Raw genomic sequence first — 20,736 nt, forward strand, 5'->3', positions numbered from 1 at the left:
AAATAGGTGACCTTAGGGTGTATGAATTTGTCTTTGTTTTTTGTTTGTTTTTTAAAGTAGGCTCTATGCCCAGCATGGGGCTTCAGCTCACAACCCGAGATCAAGAGTCCAATGCTTTACTGCCTAAGCCAGCCAGGTGCCCCTGAATTATGTCTTAGTACAACTTTCACAAAAACAAAGTAAAAACCAGAAGTACTAAACTTTTGTTAAAACTTTCTCAGGTGTTGGAACTCCTGAGAAAAAGTTCTGGCTTCATCGCATGTTCAGCTGTATGAGCCCAGGCACGTAACCTCTTGGAGCTTCATTGGCCTTATCTGTAAAGTGGGGATGAGAATACTTTACAGGATCATTGTCAAGATAAATTACATAGGGGACGCGCGGGTGGCTCAGTTGGTTAAGCGACTGCCTTCGGCTCAGGTCATGATCCTGGAGTTCCGGGATCAAGTCCCGCATCGGGCTTCCTGCTTGGCAGGGAGTCTGCTTCTCCCTCTGACCCTCCCCCCTCTCATGTTCTCTCTCTATCTCATTCTCTCTCAAATAAATAAATAAAATCTTTGGAAAAAAAAAAAGATAAATTACATAGGACATATGAAAGTGGACGTATGAAAATCTCCAGCAAATCATATATTTATGTTGTTTGTTAGTCCTATATTTTTGTGGATAATAGATGCGCTTTTTTTTTTTTTAAAGATTTTATTATTTATTTGAGAGAGTGCAAATGAGAGAGCACAAGCATGGGGAGAAGCAGACTCCCTGCTGAGCAGGGAGTCCCATGTGAGGCTTGATCCCAGGACCCTGGGATCATGACCTAAGCCGAAGGCAGACACTTAACCGACTGAGCCACCCAAGTGCCCCATGGATAATAGATGCTTAGTCTGAAATGTTTTTGAGAGTTCCCAACTAGCTGTATGCAGTTAACACTTATTAAGGCTGAGAACTGATTTGCATGTTGAGTAAATAGCAGAGTCCTCAAAGACCAGGTACCGGAACGGCTCAGTCTATGGTCTGTTACTTTGAGTCCAGACAGAGATTGTCAGGTCGCCTCTTACTGCATGTCTGCTTCCCTGGCTTGTGTTTTCTTGTCAGAGTAATTGTTGTTTGTACGCCAAAGACAGTGTATAGTTAGTGGAGTCGAGCTGTGGTTAGCAGAAAAGCTTTTACCTGGTCATACTTTCAGGGGGAATGAGCCTGCTCGTCAGGCTGGCTCCAGAGGGATTGAAGCCCTCTGGCCAGGAGTGGGGAACCAACAGCCCTGGGAATCAGCTCCAGGAAACAAATTCTGTCTTGATTTCTAGCTCCCTAGAACTGGACCGTGGGTAGATTCATTTAGCTTCAAGTCTCTATCTTCAATGACAGGGCTTCAGATTTAAAGTATGGCTTTGAACATGCACCTGCCCCACTGATGGGTCTAGAATGTGTCTCACAAGGCCCGTGAGACATGTGACAAGAGTTCAGTAATACTTGGCACTAATCATATACTTAGGTAGTAATTTTTAATAGAGCTGTTTTTTAAAAATCTGTCAAGAACTATGCTTAGGAATATTACCAGGATCAAGAATTATTTGTCTCTTTGTATGTTTTTCTGTATGCATTCTTTCAGTAGACTTTTATTGACAGTTTACTATCTGAAACTAAAAAATACAAAACAGAGGACCATAGGGGAAGGGAGGGAAAAATGAGACAAGACGAAATCAAAGAGGGGGACAAAACATAAGAGACTCTTAATCATAGGAAACTGAGGGTTGCTGGAGGGGAGGTGGGTTGGGGGGATGGGGTAGCTGGGTGATGGGCATTAGGAGGGCACATGATGTAATGAGCACTGGGTGTTATGCAACTGATGAATCACTGAATTCTACCTCTGAAACTAATAATACACTATATGTTAATTAATTGAATTTAAATACAAAAATAAAAATAAAATACATACAGGTATGGCCTCAGCCCCCAGTTTGTCACTGGTTGGGGAGGAGGCAAGGTAAAAGATTGTTGGATACATGAGGGAGGGTTGATCAGAGAGAGCTTTGCAGAGGTCTTGAACTGTGTGGACAGTGGATTGATGGGCCCAGTGGCTGCACTGGGGGCTAGATGGTGGTGGTGTGGCTGTGGTCATGGCAGTGTGCAAGGTGAGAGGTGTTGGTGGCCAAAAGTAAGAGTGGTAATAGGGATGGACAGATGTGGACGGATTCTGGTGCTGTTAATAAAGCTGAGCAGACAGGACGTGAGGGGCAGGGAGTAGTTAAGAATGACTCATGGGTAAAGGGAGGTGGGCGGGTGAAATGGGTGATTGGGGATTAAGGAGGGTACGTGTGATGAACACTAGGTGTTGTATGGAAGTGTTGAATCACTGTATTGTACACCTGAAACTAATATTACACTGCATATTAACTAACTGGAATTTAAATTAAAAAAAAAAAAAAAGAAGAAGAATGACTCCTGGGTGTCTGCTGTTGGGGCTGACCATCAAGTCAGAGCCCAGAGGAGGGTGAACAGGTTTGGTGGGGGAACAGGGGAGTGATGAGCTGATTTTGAAATGTGAATTTGGAGGATGTTAGGAACTTTCCAATCAGGTGGCCAGGAGGCTGTTTGGGTGTCCAGGCCTGGAGCTCTGAATAGAGATCTGGAGTGACAAGCCATTTGGGGACCATCCTCTATATTGCTGGACGTGCCATGAGTGGGAGAGCTCGACCAGGGAACACAGGTCTCGTGAGGAGGGAAGAGGACCCTGCCCGAAGAGGACTTGCGGAAGAGCTGCCAGAGAGTCATTGTTTGGCCTGGAACTCGTTTCTGCTAATTTCCAGGTTTCAGTATAAATGACACTTCCTGAGGGTATCAGTCTTCTCTGACCCTGTCTGAATGTGATTAGATGTTCCTGCTGGGTTCCCTTCAGGCCTGTGGTCTGTCCTCCAAACGCAGCACCTCGCACACGTCTTCCTTACAGCTTGGACTGTGGCCGACTCCTGTGCGCTCCGGGAAGGCAGAGGCGGTGTGTTCTCTCCAGGATTCATGGTGCTGGAATACAGCATGAGAAGTGATAGTTCAGTCAGTGAAAGAGTCTGTGAAAGGGCAGGAGGCAGAGTCCTGGAGATGGATGTGGTCGGCAGACAGAGGCAGGTTGCATTGTGGTGAAGAATACAAGTCTGGTCAGGCAGACTGAGGCTCGAGTCCCACTTCACTTAACCTTGTCAGCCTCATTTTCCTCATCTGTAAAATGAGAACACTGATGGCTGTTAACAGAGTTGTGAGGATTACATGAGATGATGCAGTCTTTATTTTGTCAGCTTCTGGAATTTATTACACTTTGCCCAGTATTCCAATTATTACTTTTTATTTGTCTGAAGTTAGGGAGGGCAGAAGTCAATTCTTATTTATCTTTTTATCCTCAGCATTTGGTGTTTAGGCTGTTGGGGAGCTGTTTGTTGAAATGGATTGGTATGTATTTGAGATGGCTCACCTTGCTGCTCTGAGTAACCAGACACAGCCTGAGTGTTGACTCACGGCTGTCGCTCCTCGGGCTCACTGGAGCCCTGTGCTTTGGGCCACTCCTCAGAAATCTAGTTCTGAGAAGAGATCACAGTGACACCTTGTTAATGTCAGGCCAGCTGTGTGGTACGGCTTCTGGTATCCCCGCTGTCTCCTCGGGGCCATAAGCTTGCTGAAGAATCGGTGGCAGTTCTCAATCTTGTCTGGCATAGATTGCCCCTGCATAGGAGCACTTCTGGCTGGGGGGGGGGTGGTGGTTAGATGATGTGGGGGGAGGGGCAGCTGCTGGTCCTGGGGATGGTTGATATTCGCAGTGGGAACAGGAACAGATGCATCTCCTTTTGATCTGCGGGGTGGAACATGCGGAAACTGGAAGACTTGTTATTCATGCCCTTATCCTCTTTTAAAATTAAAACAAATAAAAAGACATTGGGGTAGTCGAAATAAGGAATTAACAACAAAACAAAAACCCCAGCTCCCATCCTAGCGGTGTGGCCGAGCTGTTCTCCCTTTCCGTTCGGACACTGTTCTAACCGAATCCAGGCCACTGGGATACCCTAGTTTTGGAAATGTGGACCACGGAGAGTGCTGGCGGCCGTCTGTGCGCTCTTCTGTGCCGTCATGGCACAAAACGTCCACACTCGGACTGAGTAGCAAGAGGTGCCACACAAAGCATTTGTCCGTTTTTAACTGCCACATTTGTTGAAAATTCGCATCATTTTCAAATGAGTTGGTTCTCAGGAATCTTGCGGAGTTTAGGAAAAGTTGGTCAGTTTGTAACTAGGAGAACCAGTTTCGTGTGATTATTAAAGAACCATACTTTTCTACCTTTTTTTTCCCTACACATTGACCCAAGATCCTTAGTTGGTGTCAGTAAGGACTTTTATCCCATGTTTCATTGCTCTGGAAGTAAGATTGGCACTACTGGCTGGTCAGGCAGCTGGGCAGGGAGTGTCAGGGTTGAAGGAGACGGGGCCTGAAGGAGAACAGGGTGAAGAGGAAGTTCAGGCCCCTCTCCAACTTCGAAACCAGGGGGCAGCTATCACTAGACGCGAGCTGAATTGGCTCTAGGGTCCTAGGATAACGCCAGCCCAGTCCGCGGCTGTTGCGCTCCTGCAGTTCTTACTGGACAGGCTTCACGGGCTCTGGTCTCTCTGGATTAATACCACATGCATGACAGTCTTGAATGGAATACACTCTTTCCCCAGTACTTTACCATATGATTAGAGCATTTGGTGATGCCATACGTAGTAACAGCCCAAGCCTAGATCGATATTGTATCTTAAGCCATATGTTTCTCTGGTCCCTGCTCAAGTGGTTTTAAAACCTCTCACTACTTAGTCATTACTAATTGAATTAGTCAAGGAAATCTTTTGAACATGTACCACGTGCAAGGTCTGTATTGGATTCTGGGGATATATGGTGAGCAAAAAAACAGGTAAAGATGTGCCCTCAAAGAGTGGAGATTGGTGGGGAGATAGACTTAAATAATTACATAAACAAATGTGAAATTGCAGCTATGACAAGGGCTAGGAGGGAGAGAGATACATGGGGCTGTGAGAACCTGGGAACAGAATGGCCCTTGTCCTGAGACCTGAAGGATACTTAGAATTCACAGGGCAAAGAAGGAGAGGAGCATTCTGTAGAAGGAGCATCCTGTGGAAACACCTCAGGATGGGAAGGAGCCTGGCAGGTATGGGAGGCTGAAAGGAGGCCAGTGTGGCCAACATGCAGACTGAGGAAGAGAATGTTAGGAAACCAGAGTGGACAAGTAGGTAAGGGCCAGGCTGCACAGGGCCTCATAGGCCACATCAAGGCACCGTCTTCATCCCGCCAATAATGCAAACAAACTGTGTGCTGAAAGGATCACTGCTGCTTTAGGGTGGAGAAAGGTAGCTTGAATGAGGTGATGCTGGTGGAGATAAGAGAGGAACATAGATTGTAGAAACATTGAACAGTGATACTGATGCGGTTTGGTGGTAGATTGGATATTGAGGCTGACGGAGAAGGAGGTGTAAAGGGAGACAAGGGAGACTGTTAGCTTGGCCTCTAGACTACATGCTCTTGAAGGGAAGCACAGAATTGTCCGGGCAGTACATAGCAGTGTTCACCGTGGTTGAAGCCGTGCCTGGAGTGTCGTGAATCAGAAGATTCCCATTGAACCCTTGAGGGTTTGTTGGGGTGACAAATCCGAGACTTCTGCCTCAATGGACCCAGTGGAGTAAGTCACAAAAGGTAACTCAGCTGGTGTTGAAGAAGCCCCAGAGTTCTTCCCCGTGCAGCCAGCCATTACCCCTGTAGAGCAGGTGTTTCTTGGTTTTTGTTTTTTTCCCTTCACCCTCCTTTTGTCGTCTACAACACCCTTTTAGGTTTTCCCTGGGAACTTTCTATGATTCTTGGTTTGACTTGGTTTCAGGTGAGTCTAGCAGATACATTGGCCATTTTGTCCTGTTTTTCCTCCGTTCCATGTAAGAGGCAATGTGGCATCCTCTAAGGCAGACCGAGCCAGCTACCAGGTTTGACTTCCACCTCCACAAGTACTAGCTGGGTGTCTTCATCTGCAAAATGGAGATAGCAGTGGGTATAAAAATCCCACTTCAAAGGCGTGCTATAAGGATTAAATGAGTTAATAAGTATCAAACCCTTTAAACAATGCCTGACACAACTCAAGAAATATTTATCACTGGGTGCCTGGGTGGCTCAGTCAGCTAAGCTTTTGATTTCGTCTCAGGTCATGATCTCAGGGTTGAGATTGAGCCCTGCGCATGGAGCTTGCCTAAGATTCTCTCTCTCCTGTTCCCTCTGTCCCTCCCCCACCAAAAAAATATATCATTATTCACCTCTCAACCTCAATAAGGGCTGGTCCTTGTAAGTACCCTCTTTGACATTTACAGAGTGGACATTTGTGATTTCTGCAGTCCACAAGTGACCCCTGAGTCATGATTTAGTAATTTGTAGTGTTGATAGGGAAGAGATTGTATTTACTTATCCAATTGTAAAGATCAAGCTGGATAGCCTTTAATCACTCATCCAATAAATTTTCCCATGAAGACAACAGCTTATACACACTCCGAATGCAGCATGATCAGGAGTAGGATATACATGTGGGAATTTCATCCTGTCCTGCAACCCACTTTAAGATCCATGTTCAGACTCAGCACATCCAGACGTGGGTGCTCCTGTACCCTTGTTGGTAACTGCTTCCCCTCTCCTCCATTTGACTGTGTTCATTCTCCCAGAATCAACAAGCAGCGGATGTTGTAACTCTTTTTCTCTTTCTTGGACACATTAAGATGTTATCTCCAAGTTTGTCAGTTCTTTGTGGGGTTCAAAAAGCTATTGTGGGGGCGCCTGGGTGGCTCAGTTGGTTAAACAACTGCCTTCGGCTCAGGTCATGATCCTGGAGTCCCAGGATCGAGTCCCACATCGGGCTCCCCGCTCAGCGGGGGGTCTGCTTCCCCCTCTGCCCTCTTCCCTCTCGTGCTCTCATTCTCTCTCTCTCAAATAAATAAATAAAATCTTAAAAAAAAAAAAAAAAAGCTATTGTGGGGGTGCCTGGGTGGCTCAGTCGGTTAAGCATCTGCCTTCAGCTCAGGTCATGATCCCAGGGTCCTGGGATTGAGCCCCATGTCAGGCTCCCTGCTCAGTGGGGAGCCTGTTTCTCCTTCTCCCTCTGCCAACTCCCCCTGCTTGTGCTCTCTTTCTCTCTCTCTCAAATAAATAAATAAAATCTTAAAAAAAAAAAAAAAGCATCTGCCTTTGGCTCAGGTCATGATCCCGGGGTCCTGGGATCAAGCCCTATGTCCAGGCTTCCTGCTCAGTGGGGAGTCTGCTTCTCCCTTTCCCTCTACCCTACCCCCCACCCCCACCCCTGGCTTATGCGCTCGCTCTCTCTCAAATAACTAAAATCTTAAAAAAAAAAAAAAAAAGCTATTGTAAAATACAGAAGTGAAGGAACAATAGGACATAGCTAATGAGACTCCATTCTGTCTTTCCTGATTCCTCCCCACCACGCAAATAGCTAGCTTCCCAAATTAAAAGAAAAAATTAAGTTTTTTGAGGGAAGGGTTTTTAAGTTTATTTTTTTCTTTTTTAGTATCTTTACACCCAGTTTGGGGTTAGAACCCATGACCCTGAGATCAAAAGTCATGCTCTTCTGACTGAGCCAGCCAAGCGCCCTCGGGGTTTTTTGGTTTTTCGGTTTGTTAATGATTCTCTTTGTATACACTGATTTATTAGAGTCCTTTAGGCTATTTCTCTTCTTCGGACTGTTGTCTATTTTGTTTTGGGAATGAGTATTTGATGGTAGTGATCATGGTACTTACTTTTTTCTGAGTTTTTTGTAAGAATTGGATAGTATATAATTTATAATTATTTTGAAGTATTAACCAGAGAAGGGTTAGATATTAGTGATGTTTGCCTATAGTGTGGTTCCTTAAATTCTACTGCTTAAGTGCTTATGTAGGTTTTTATTCTCAATTTGTTACCAACTTTCAGTGATTTACTTTCAATAGGATCAGCTGTCGAGAAAGGTTTACTTTTTGCACAGCATGCCCGAGCAGTCCCTTCCTCAGATGTGGTGTTCTCTTAAGGAAGCCATTAGTTTACTCTCTTGGTCTTATAATGGGTTCAAAGTACTTTGTGTTGCAGAAGGTAAGACACAAAATGACCATATCTAAGTCATTGTGGGCTTCTAGAATACAAATCCTACTAATAGAAAAAGGCCGTTTCTTTTTCCTTTGCTTCAGATATTCCTGGATACTCTGTCTTACGGAATTAGGGCCAACTTGGGTGTCGGTAACTGCAGGAGTTCTGATACACAGAAAAGAATTGAGAGTAGATTCAATTTAGTTTAATGTGGGAAATGGGACTGAGAGAGAAGTAGAAATTTTTCTTACTTGTGTGACAATCTTGAATAATTGTAACTCTTACGTAGTATATCTGAATTCTTTGTTTACTCAGAGGAAAGGACGAGAGAATTAAAGAAATCAAGAAGCACAGATACTGTTCGACCAACAGTGATAACTCCCATTTACTGAACATGTGTGCCAGGCATTTGCATACATTTTTGTTCAAGCCTCATATTAGGTAGTATTGTTTCCATTTACATAGGAGCAAGTAAAAGCTCAGTCAGGTGAAATGACATGCCCAAGGTCATGTCTGTAGAGCAGAGCTGGATTTGAACTGTTGCCCCAGATCTGTATTTTTTCTGATATTAGTGCATGCACTGAAAGAAGTTTGGAGAAACAAGGGGGAAAACAAAATTTATTAGTATTATGCTGTATTAAAAATAGAGCTTTCTGCTGTAAAAAAGGTAGATTTCATCCTGAGATGCACATAGATTCCCACCGAGAATGTGGATGCAAATACATTTGCACCCTCAGATTTTCTATTTTAGTGGAGAAAACAAGTATATTAAATGTCCATTTGAGAGCAGTAGAGCGACTTTCAGGAAATAAAATGTCTGTGGTTGGGGTGCCTGGGTGGCTCAGTTGTTAAGCATCTGCCTTCGGCTTAGGTCATGATCTCAGGGTCCTGGGATCAAGTCCCACATCGGGCTCCCTGCTCCACGGGAAGCCTGCTTCTCTCTCTCCTACTCCCCCTGCTTGTGTTCCCTCTTTCGCTGTGTCTCTCTCTGTCAAATAAAATCTTTAAAAAAAATAAAATGTCTGTGGTGTGTCTTTTTAGCACTTTGGTGCCAAATGTGGTTGAAAGAAATTGTGTTTTGGAACCTTTAGGGATGTTGGCTCTTGGAATTTGCCCTTCTGGCTGGGTGAGATTAAACTGAGAATAACAACTTCAGTTTTTGACTCAAAGCCCTCATAAACAGTGAAGGGTTGATGTGAAGCATTTTGGTATTTGTAAGCATTCTGGCCTATGAGAGCTTCATTGTAGGATCACCCTCCACAGCCCCCATTCTTTCAAGGTCAACAGCTTTCTGGCAGGGCCCATTTTCTGCCTTTCCGAGGTGCCTTAGGTCTGTCACACTTTTGAGAAGATGAGCACCTTAAATGTGAACTTGGTAAGAAACTAGAGAATTTACTTTTTGAGAACTAGTGGAATGAAAACCAGGCTGCTTTTCAGCCTCTCAGCAGATTCTCAGGAGTGTTAGCTGACTTTAGCTTTCACGTGCTTTTGTCCTGGATGTGGCAAATCCTTGTATAGTGAAGTACAGTTCTCCTAAGGGAATTTTCCTAATTTGTCCTAATCAGTTTTGTAATAGGAGACTGGTTTCCTACTACAGGCAGTGGATATCACAACCATTTTCCCTTTTGTAGTAGGAAACCAGAGACCATGTTTGTTAGAACTAATACTTAGCAGCGAAGAATGTGAGTTCTGGAGCTCGTCAGGGCTTGGGCTGTACCCTGGGTTAGTGACTTATTTCCTATAAAAGGAAAGTTCCCGAACCACTTTAAACCTGTTTCTTCATCTTTAAAATGGAGGTAATACCAGTGCTAGAGTAGTCGTGCAGATTAATGAGATACTAACGAAGACCACTTACTTGGCACATAATAGCAGCTTGGTAAATGTTAGTTGGCTATTATATGATTATAGTGAAAGCATGCCGTTGAAGTGAAAGCTTAGCCTGACAGATTGTGGAGGGCTTTGATCGCCGTGCACAAACTTGGACACATCTGTGTTGACTGCTCAGAAATCCTTTTGTCTTCGTGATTTTTTTTTTTTTTTTTTTTAAGATTTTATTATTTGACAGAGACACAGTGAGAGAGGGAACACAAGCAGGGGGAGCTGGAGAGGGAGAAGCAGGCTTCCCGCGGAGCAGGGAGCCCCATGCGGGGCTCGATCCCAGGACCCTGGGATCATGACCTGAGCCACCCAGGCGCCCCAAGTCTTCATGATTTTTGACAGCGTTCAAAGTAGATGAGGTTGCTGTACTACCTGCGTTGTGGATGAATAAAGTCTTGTTATAATTCTTTAGTGGCATTTGAGGCAGGGGCTCACATGCATTTGATGATTTTTCTTGGATGCTGGCTTTTCAGCAGCAGTGTAATCTTACTGTGTTATTCTAATCTCTAGCAGTCTGAGCGCTGAGGGCAGTCTGAGGGGTAGCAGCAGTTTTAGGAGGAAGTTGAGCCCCGCGAGGAATCTCGGTGGTGTTTCTGTCATCCCTCTCCAATGTTGAAATTTCCACACGCTTCATAAAATACGTGGCTTCTCAGTGACTTAGCTAGCTGCTTTGTGTGTTTTCCCTTTCTCTCTCAGATCCGTTATTGGTCAGCAACTTGTTGCCACCATCCAAATGTATTTAACATTATTCTGGGGAAGAAGAGGAGTCAGTATGTTTAAAATGAAAAATGTGTACTAAGCTTTTGGGGCATTTGACAAAGACGGTGAGTGGGAAAAGGTCTCCAGCCTTTTCCCTTTTTCTTTCAGGAAATGTTCCAGTAGATTGATATTCATCCCTCTGAGAATTTAGTTGCTTGTTGTGATAGTGTTCTGGAATGGAGAGAGTGGGTCTGGAGGGGGAGGCTTTCCTTTCGTTTCTAGTGAGAGAAAGCCATCAAGGACCCTGCCTCCTTTCTGGACACACATGCTCAGGCTCACATCACTGTCATGATTTTGACCTTGCACAGGCCTCTTGCACGTTATCTCGCAAGGCAGGTAGTATGGCTCTTAATTCCATTCTTTTAGATGGGGACACTGAGGCCAGGACACTTGCCCAAGATCCCTCTGATATCTTTGTAGGTTGAACCCTACAAAGGGTTCCTGATTTAGTCCTGTGCTTTTTCCTGAAAGACCTGTTTCAGAGATAGTAAATGCTACGTGCTTAATTCACTGCCCTGTTTAAAATCCTGCATGGGCTCCCCACTACCCATGGACTAAAGCCCAAACTCCTTAAAATGGCCTGAATCCCACCACTCACCCTGCCATCTTTCTCACCTCTTAACAGAATCACTTGCTTCCGTGTCTTTGCACCTCCTCTCTCTGCTTGACCGTCCCTTGAACTCCTGCACATTCCTTAGGAGCCACTTGCCTAGAAGCATTGAGGGCAGTTGGAAAAGCACGAGAAGCACTTGTTTGAACAGTCTCTCCTCTCCCCACTCCTCCCTCTTTTGGGGAGTGAGGCCCCCTCTTGTGCTCCTGGAGCCCCACATCAATACCTTTATTCATTGCATCCGTCATGTTGTATTATGGTTGTCCAAGAGTGTTGTGTTGTCTCTTCTCCCCCTGGACTGCAGACTCCTGTTTACCTAACACTTGGTAGGATTCATTTAAATTACCTTTGTGTCTTATAAATCTCTTCTTTCTTCCTATGAATAAACCTCAGTTACCTTTAGAAGCCTAGCATCCTCTGCTTATAATTTGTGTGTGTGTGTGTGTGTGTGTGTGTGTATAAATGTATATGTGTATACAAATACATATATGACTTAGTTTAGAAGTGACAAGGCTAATCAGCTGAATGATGGTAAACTCATACGAGGCTTTGTGGTTTGGAGGCTTCATACATCCTCACTCCGTCTAAAACCCACACTCTGAGGCAGTAGATGCTAGTTCTGGCATTTGACTCTTCGCTGCCAGTCTTAACGTGTGAGGTGGCAGCTATGACATGGGTCCTAATCCTATAGCCCTGGATATATTGTACATTGACATGTTGCAATATGTGATTCTAGTCATTTATGGTTTCTATATTGTTAATGCAATTGACCTAAGTCAGTAATTCCCTTGGTGACAGTCAGAAACCATTGTAACTAATGTAGGTGAACAAGAGGATTTATTTTAAGGATGCAGGTGTGATTCACGGAACTGTGGGCCAAAGGTGTGGCTGGGCCTCAGTAAAGCCTGGGAAACCATGAGAGTCCTGGCCATGGTTGTTTGTCTGGAAGAAGGGACTTTTGTCTCCACATAACCTTTTCATGGTTCTTGTTCTCTGCAAAACAGCTTTTTCTGCTTTACCATACTTGTGATGACCAAATTTACAAAGTTGTAGTTTAAGTAGCCAACTTGGTTAACTTCTTTTAGACCTTCAGCCAAATTAATTTGGGACATAAAATGATTAGCTCTTCAAGGACCACTGTCCATTTCCCAGGCATTTGATGGTGAAGCGGTGGTTCACTCCAGGAACTTGGGGGAGCAGAGAACAGTTACCTGGGGAAAGGGAGTTTTGAGTAGGACAGAATCCTAAAAGGTGTCTCCTGATTGTTTATAGGATGTAAAGAAAGAATTCCACTAACCATTTCAAGAATTGATGTAGATAGTTTTAAGTAGTATAAATTGTCATTAGAAGATGCTACTTCTGCAGACATAATAGTAGGGCTAGTCCTCTCCAAGCTGGCTGCAGTGTTTGAACTGAATTACAAGCACTAGTCAAGATGATCACTAGTTTTCTAACAGCTGATTGAATTTAATGAATAGTTTTGCTGTCTCCTTGGAGAAAGATGGCAGACTTGTCAAAAATAATTGTGCTTTAATTTAGTTCCGTGCCAATGGCAGACAGTGGAAGCTCAATGAGGATTTCTAAATTACCAAAACACTCATAGCATTTCTCTATGCAAGATGCACAACCTAGAGCAATGCATCAGAATCATCTGGGGAGCTTTTTGCAAAACCATGGGCCCAGCTGGATCCCCAGCACTCTGATTCCTTACTCTTGTGGTGAGGTGTGAGTACCTGCAGAGGTGACAAGATCCCCAGATGATGTGACACTCTCCAAGTCTAAGAAGCACTGCCTCTTCGGAAGAACTGGATTTTTGGCATCTTTTGGGATGTAAACTGTAGCCATCTCTAAAATACACCATGGTCAAAATGGGTTCTCTGAGGGGCGCCTGCGTGGCTCAGTCAGTTAAGTGCCTGACTTTGACTCCTGTCATGATCTCAGGGTCCTGGGATTGAGCCCCTTGCATTGGGTTCCTCCGTACTCAGTGGGGAGTCTTCTTGTCCCTCTGCCCCTCCCCCTCCTTGTGCTCACTCTCTTTATCTGAAATAAAAATCTTTTTTAAAAAATGGGTTTTCTGAAACAGCTATGATTTTCTTCTTCAGCTTCAAGATTTCAGTATTCAGTATTTCAGTCTGAATTCACAACTTCAGGAAACTCCTACCACCTAGAGCCTCATGCCAAAGAACAAAACAAAACAAATTCTGATTTTATTTGTTAACAAAGCTGGTTGTGTCGGGTAGAATTTTCCACAGTGAAGATTTGACTGGCTGCATCCCCATGGTGTCATTTAACATGTTTCTCTGTCCCAGTGTTTCTTATAAATTGGTAGATTGATATAGAAACCCAGGCCAATTGAGGATAGTTATTTTGGCAAGACTGCTTAATAGATGGTATGATAGATTGCCTTAGGAGGCCCACCAGGCCTCTCTTTGTTATGTTAACACCCATTTTCGACCTTTCCCAGGTTCCACTAATTCATTAAGGATTGCTAATTATCTTTGAATACCCAAAAAAACAGTGAACCCAACATGAAGGCATTTGAAGATCTTTTCATTGAGAAACAGTGATAAAGAGCCTGGCCTTGATTCCTTATTAGAAGTGATTGTGTCCCATTGCACTGCCTTGGGGTTTTAGGTAATTTGGAATGTTTTCCCATCTGTCTTTATTGCGTCTTGGTATGCTACAGAGTAGATGGATCAGTATTGACTTGACACATTCCTATTTTCCTGTTCTTATCTTCAAGCCCTTGACATATGTCCATTTTCTTTCAAGAACTCATAATCATCTTTTGTTTTTGATCCTTGGTTCTCACTGGAGTAAGAGGGGAGTCATGCTGTGGAATGTCTCCCATTCCCTTTCTGACTCTGTTGGAGCTGCCTTACTTTCTGTGTAACATTTGTTCTTTTAGGTAGGGGGTGCCCATTCCTGCCCCTCCACTGGGGGCAACTAACAGTTGTCAATCCCAGATAGTTTAGTACATTGAACTAATTTGCTGGAATTTTCTGTCTTCCTTTAGTTAAAAATACATTTTTAAAAAGTAGCTTGTCAAATAAACAAAAAATTCCTGACAGTATATGATGTTTTAGTGTGTGTTCTGAAAGCATGACTTTATGTTATTCATTTTGAGCCTTTAAACAAAGAAAAATATTACCATTTGTTCTTCTCTTTTAGGAAATTCACACAAATGAGAAGGAAGTAACAGAGAAGGAAGTAACTCTTCACTTGTTGCCAGGTAACAGTCATGTTAGCTTCGGACCTCATGTGCAACTCAAAGCCAGTGATAAATTATGTCATTCCTAGTACTGCTATATATAAACTCCTTTGTTTTCACCCAGAGAGCATATAATGGGGATGAGTTTGACAAAAATATCAAGGTCTTTAATTCAGTCACTACATACCTAGGTCTGAATATTACAGCATCTGCCAAGAATTTTTCTTGTTTTCCCCTCCACCCAAGCTGATGAAAATAAGCCTGGGAAATTCACCTCCTTCACAAGCAAATTAGGCCTTTTTCATGTCACTATACGTGGATACATCCAGTATTCTGGTCTCCACTCAGGAAAATCCTGGTCCCCCACAGAGCCTCACGTTCCACACGCTCTTCCTGTTGCCGAGGTCTAGCTGCCCTGGACTAGCACAGCCGTCTCGGCCTCCCCGGGCAAGCATTGGTGGCTGGCCTCACCTGTGGTCTCGCGTATGCATCTGAGCAAAAGGACCAGACAGGTTGGGGTTTACTAACCCTGGGGCTGCCACGGCTTTGCTCTGAGGTCATCACTGAGAGTCTGAATTGGTTGGATAGTTTTGAGATGGAAGAGAGACTCTATATCTGAAGTTAAGCTTTAATCATTCCTGAATTCAGAGACAAACTACGTGGTGGTTGTATCCCCTTCCACGGGTGGGGCTGTCCTGGGGGCTGTGCATTCGGTTCTTCTTCAATTTTCTTTTTTCTAATCCCAATAGCTTTTTTTCGTAAGAGTTTTTGGGTGTATTTCCCCAAAGCAATGGAGGCCTCATTCTGGTACTAATGTTTATTGAGAGGATATGAATATGCACAAGTTTCTGACTGATCCACCTTATTTGGTAAATACTGGGATCCTAAAACTTAAAAATATTTCTAAGTTTCAGAGGTGTTTTTTTGTTTGTTTTGTTTTGTTTTTTTTTTTTTTTACTAATAATGGCCGAAACCTTAATCCACATACCACATTGTCCTTCCTTTCCTTGGGTCATAGATCCTGGAACTTTTATTTTTAGTTTAGTGTTACACACATTCTCTCATCCTCTGGATTACCTGAGGTCTATTCTTGATGTGCCGCCTCCATTTCCCAGACTAGACCTTGATTTTTTCCAGCTCCCGCCTCCCGTGGTTTGAGACCCTCTCTGCACACGCAAGCTGATAGCAATGCGCAGCACGCCGGGCTCACAGAGCCGCACGGGATGTCGTATTAGCTGCTGTGTGCTGGTGCCTAGTCGCCAGCGCACAGCCACCACCTGAACCCGGCTTGCCTGGTCTTGGGGAAACACTGTTAGAATGTTTCACGCTAAGAGTTGAAAGCTCAGGAAGCCTTGTTCACGTATCTTCCACCTTGAACTAGTTGAGGCATTTTTTCTGAACTATTTTAAACCCTAACAAGGCCCCGATTCATTGTTTTCTTCGAGCTCGGTGGTCCCTCTAGAGGTTGACCTAGTGACTGAGCCATCTTCCTGTATTTCCTTAGTAATTAACCCCTTGGGAGATGGAAAAATATACCATAATATGCATCCCTTGATAGTCTCAGTGTCTGAAACTCTATTTTCATGTTGAAAGTTAGACCAAGTGAATTTTGAGCCAAAAAGTACATTCAGAGACACTGAAGAAAATATCCAGAGGGAGATTCTAAGGGGAGATGGTTGTCTGTTGAAAGAGAATATTCCTTTTCTTTTTTGTTACAAAATATTTGCACTTGGTTTTTTATATCTTCCATATCCTTCTCCTTTTTCTGCTCTCATCCAGACGTGTAGCCCTCATAAACTTCTCTGTTTCTAGGGAGCAGTGAATGCTTACCTATCCCCAAATCCTAATCTTCTTGACTGTAAAGTCCTTTCTATCTCCAGGAAATACAGCTGCTCGAGCAGGCTGGGCGCCTGCAGATGGAGCAGGAAAGGTGACACACTGAGAGGAAACACCCTCAACTAAGAAAGAGAGGAAACCATTTTTTTCCCACAAACCTCTGACCTCCCTTTTCCTCCCATCCTTGTCTGTGGAGCCAGAATGCATGTGGTCATGCTGCACCTCTGTGTCTGAGAAAGCTGCCTGCCAGCCCTGTGGCTGGGGAGGCACCCTGCTTTCTCTCAGCAGGTCCAGAGTGAGAGATGATGGCCCACTCTCCCCACAAAGCGGGCCTGAGCTCTGTGTTCTAGAGCCTTGCTAATTCCATATAGGGTATCACTTCTGGGGAACGCCTGCTAGGGCCCAAGTAATAGGAACACTGAGGTCTGCGCTTGCAAGTGTAGCTGAGATCATTTCCACGTATTGGACACTTTCCTCATTCACAGCGAGAAGATGGGGAAGTGCCCCATGTGAAGGTGTATCTGAGCCATTTTGGTTTCACTTACCAGCGGTCCCCACTCTGCTTCATCTTCGTGCCTCAGGTTTGCAGCCCCTGCTGTGCTGAAAGTGTAGGCTCTGAAGGGCTGCAGTGTGTCGTGCGTTTGTCTTTCCCATGACGAGAGCTGGGGAAGCTTTTACTGTCACATATTGTATGTTCCCTGAAGACTCTCAGGAGGACTTGCTTTGGTTTTGATCAGGTGAACAGCTGCTTTGTGAAGCCAGCACAGTGCTGAAGTATGTCCAGGAAGATTCCTGTCAGCGTGGGATCTATGGGAAACTTGTCTGCACAGACTTTAAGATTGCTTTCTTGGGCGATGACGAATCGGCACTGGATAATGATGTATGTATGAGCTGCATTTGGCAGAGTTTGAGGGGAGCAGTGCAATTGTGGCCCTGTTGTCTTTTTTCCCAGCTCCTCAGTGACTCTACCCCCCCTCCCCCTACCTGCCAACACATTAAACACAAAGGACAGAAGTCTTCACCACTAGATTGCTCTCTGTCCTCTGGGATCTCTTTTCAGTGGTGGGACCGTTCTAAAATTTCCCTCCAGTGCCTCAGGTTACGCTGGCTTGCATCTGACTTCATAGGTTGACACTGTCAACTTGTTCTTAATTTCTCCTGTATTTTAGCATCGTACGTATCACTCACTGGAATCACATTTCCCCAAATATACTAGTTCCCCATGTTTTCTGTATACTGAGCTGTCCCTCAAATTCAGGAACTGAGCTCGGTAATGAAACTGATACTGAATGCAGCACTTGAATTTGGGTTTACTGTGCCCCAGTCGCAGTGTCCTCGTAAGACTCGTCCCTACTTACGGAGAATGGGCAAGTGGAGTGAGGGAGAGGACAGCCCACGCCATCGGGGGGCGCGCTGTATGTTGATGCAAACTCAGCGGTCCCGGCCCGCCCCTGCTGCCTTGGAGTGTGGTCTTCTGCACTGCTGTCTGCTCGAGTGGCTTGGCTCCTCGTCCTGTCCGAATACAGACCGCACTCACAGTGTTTTCTTCCTAAACCTGCCTTCATGTAGCTGTCACTTACCAGTTTGCAATTGGGTAGAGAAATCCTAACCTCTCCAAGTGATTGTGGCATGGCCAGTTTGCCTGGGAGCAGCCCAGGAATGGCATGTCATGCTTGGGTTTGGAAAAAAAGTGCTTACCAGCTTTCCTCACACACTTCATCATCCCTTTCCTAGAGAATGTGGCCGGCTCCATTTCCCTGTTTGTTTTTTAGAGTGTACACTCAATTTTCCCCACCGTTTTATTGAGATATAATTAACATATAACATCCTATTTACGGAGTATAACGTAATGATTTGATACATGTCTATTGCATAATGATTATTAGAATAAGTTTAGTTAACATCTCTTACCTCATATAGTTACAAATTTGTTTTCCCTATGATGAGAAGATCTTTCTTAGCAACTTTCAGATATATAATACAGTTGTATTAACTATAATCACCAGGCTCTACGTTACATCCCATGATTTGTTTATCATAACTGGAGGTTTGCCCCTTTTGGCCACCTTCACCCATTTCTTCCACCCCCCCTCTGTTTTTCCTACTGTGCAATTGGAAAATGGTGATTTACTCTGCCTATAAATGTTTAATAGGGCACAGAAAGGAGTCACAGTTGTTTCCTTTTGAATCTTTTAGGAAACCCAATTTAAGAATGAGGTTATAGGAGAAAATGACATCACACTCCACTGTGTTGATCAGATTTATGGAGGTAAGTATCTTTTCCCCTGGGGTGTTGCCAGCCTTTGGAAGTATGGTTGATAATGATAATATTTCTATGGTCCTTTACAGTTTACTAAAATTTCTTTACATATTTGTTTAAATCAGTTTTATGGATGAGAAAATTGAGATGTAAGGTGGCTTATTCGGGGCCACTTAGCTGGAGGAGCTTGCACTTGAATTTGGAACCTGTTCTAATACTCTGCAGTGCCATTATATGCTAGAGCATACTTGTGACTGTCCGTGTGAGGTGTGTAGGCTTTACTCTAAAGACTAATCTGATAAAGGTTTGTTGCACTGTACTCTGAGTCTTTTCTGCTAAGGGTCAAGCCTCTCTGTGCTTCAGTTCTATATTTTGGCAGTAAGGGCTTTTTCAGAAATCATTCAGTAGCCATTTATGATGATCCCAACACGGGTAGGTGCTGCGCGGTCCAAATTCCGGGGCAGGGAGGGAAGTGTCAGGAGATGCCCCTGGCCATAAAGCCAGGACTCAACTGTCTTGACAGCATATCCCTAGTGACCCCCTTCCATCTTTTGTAATCTTAGCTTCTGGAGTCAGTCCATTTTGAGCTTGTCCAGAGGAATGAAGAACGCTGCCCATTGTCAGAGAGCCGGGGCCCCTGATGACAGTTACTTCGAAGACAGCACCTTTCCTCTCACTTTTGAGAGGTGTGAATAGTCTACCTGTTTCCTCATCATTAACTTTTTGCCTTATAACATGATTTCCCTTCTTGATTTCATCATCGATGTGTAGTGTTTGATGAGAAAAAGAAACCTCTCTTTGGACAACTGAAGAAATACCCTGAGAAACTCATCATCCACTGCAAAGACCTGCGAGTGTTCCACTTTGGTCTGAGGTACACAAAAGAAGAGGAAGTCAAAAGGGTAACTAGTTGCATGTATTTGTAGGTTTTCTTTCCCATCAGGTATCACCACTAACTCTTTTTGCTTATATTGCACAAAGGTGGAGTGGGTGCATTTCACTCCGTAAAGTTGAAATTGGCTTATAATCACATGCTTTGATTAGAATTGAGAGAGAATTTGGTGAAGCATGCCTGCGTATTATGTTGGCACATGCTACCTTTAATCCTAGAGTTCGTGATGGTTTTATTCCTGGAGCCTCTAAAGAGTGGGAGGTGATAAACCAGGGTCAGGAGGCAAGCTGCTTCTCCCACCTCTGACAGTCTTTCCAAAAAGTAGTAGCAGAGACCCCCAAGTCCTGGAACGAAGGAGTTCATATCTGGGAAGTTTTGTAGAAGTATGTGGGAGGAGGAAGAGGTACATGGGGCAGACAGGCACAGCCGAGTTACCAAATGAGGCCTGTGATTTTGGACACTAAGGAAACTTAATCTGGTTGCTGCAGCAAATCAGAATATGTAACTAGAAGAACTGGTTACAGTTGTCACTGTAACTTCTACAATTCTGTTACTAAGGTATTGAAGGTCTCAAACTTGCCACTGTCCTGGTAAATCCGTCAGGGGAAAGGTGGAGAGGGGCCAGCTCACCTGCTGTTCTGGCTACAGTTGAGTTATACACAGTTACGGGTAACTCCTTGGTTTTCTTTCAGGGATTGTGGTAGTTCAGTTAGAATAATAAACATGACCTCTGAAACAAATAATGCAATATATGTTAAGAAAAAAAAAAAAAGGTAGCAGGAGGGGAAGAATGAAGGGGGGGAAATTGGAGGGGTAGGCGAACCATGAGAGACGATGGACTCTGAAAAACAAACTGAGGGTTCTAGAGGGGAGGGGCGTGGGAGGATGGGTTAGCCTGGTGATGGGTATTGAGGAGGGCACGTTCTGCATGGAGCACTGGGTGTTATACGCAAACAATGAATCATGGAACACTACATCAAAAACGATGTAATGTATGGGGATTAACATAACAATAAAAAAATTTTAAAAAAAGAAAGAATAATAAACATGACTCCGGTATCTATTCTTTTCTTTTTTTTTTTTAAAGATTTTATTTATTTATTTGACAGAGAGAGACACAGCGAGAGAGGGAACACAAGCAGGGGGAGTGGGAGAGGGAGAAG

At 44.1% G+C, this 20,736-nt stretch overlaps 1 protein-coding gene across 2 annotated transcripts in view; it reads left to right on the forward strand.

The window, feature by feature from the left end:
• MTMR12 (myotubularin related protein 12) overlaps positions 1–20,736 on the forward strand; it is a 69,747-nt gene that overhangs the window by 12,147 nt on the left and 36,864 nt on the right. For both annotated transcript variants that reach the window (XM_064596810.1, XM_064596811.1), the window contains exons 2-5: positions 14,546–14,606; positions 17,159–17,301; positions 18,618–18,690; positions 19,453–19,583. In XM_064596810.1, coding sequence (XP_064452880.1) covers positions 14,546–14,606; positions 17,159–17,301; positions 18,618–18,690; positions 19,453–19,583 — 408 coding nt within the window. The remainder of the gene's footprint in view (positions 1–14,545; positions 14,607–17,158; positions 17,302–18,617; positions 18,691–19,452; positions 19,584–20,736) is intronic.

The sequence above is a fragment of the Mirounga angustirostris genome, unplaced genomic scaffold (genome assembly GCF_029215605.1).
Source record: "Mirounga angustirostris isolate CCGP_5_RB_7025 unplaced genomic scaffold, mMirAng1.0.hap1 SCAF_7, whole genome shotgun sequence".
In the NCBI taxonomy this organism is placed as follows: domain Eukaryota; kingdom Metazoa; phylum Chordata; class Mammalia; order Carnivora; family Phocidae; genus Mirounga; species Mirounga angustirostris.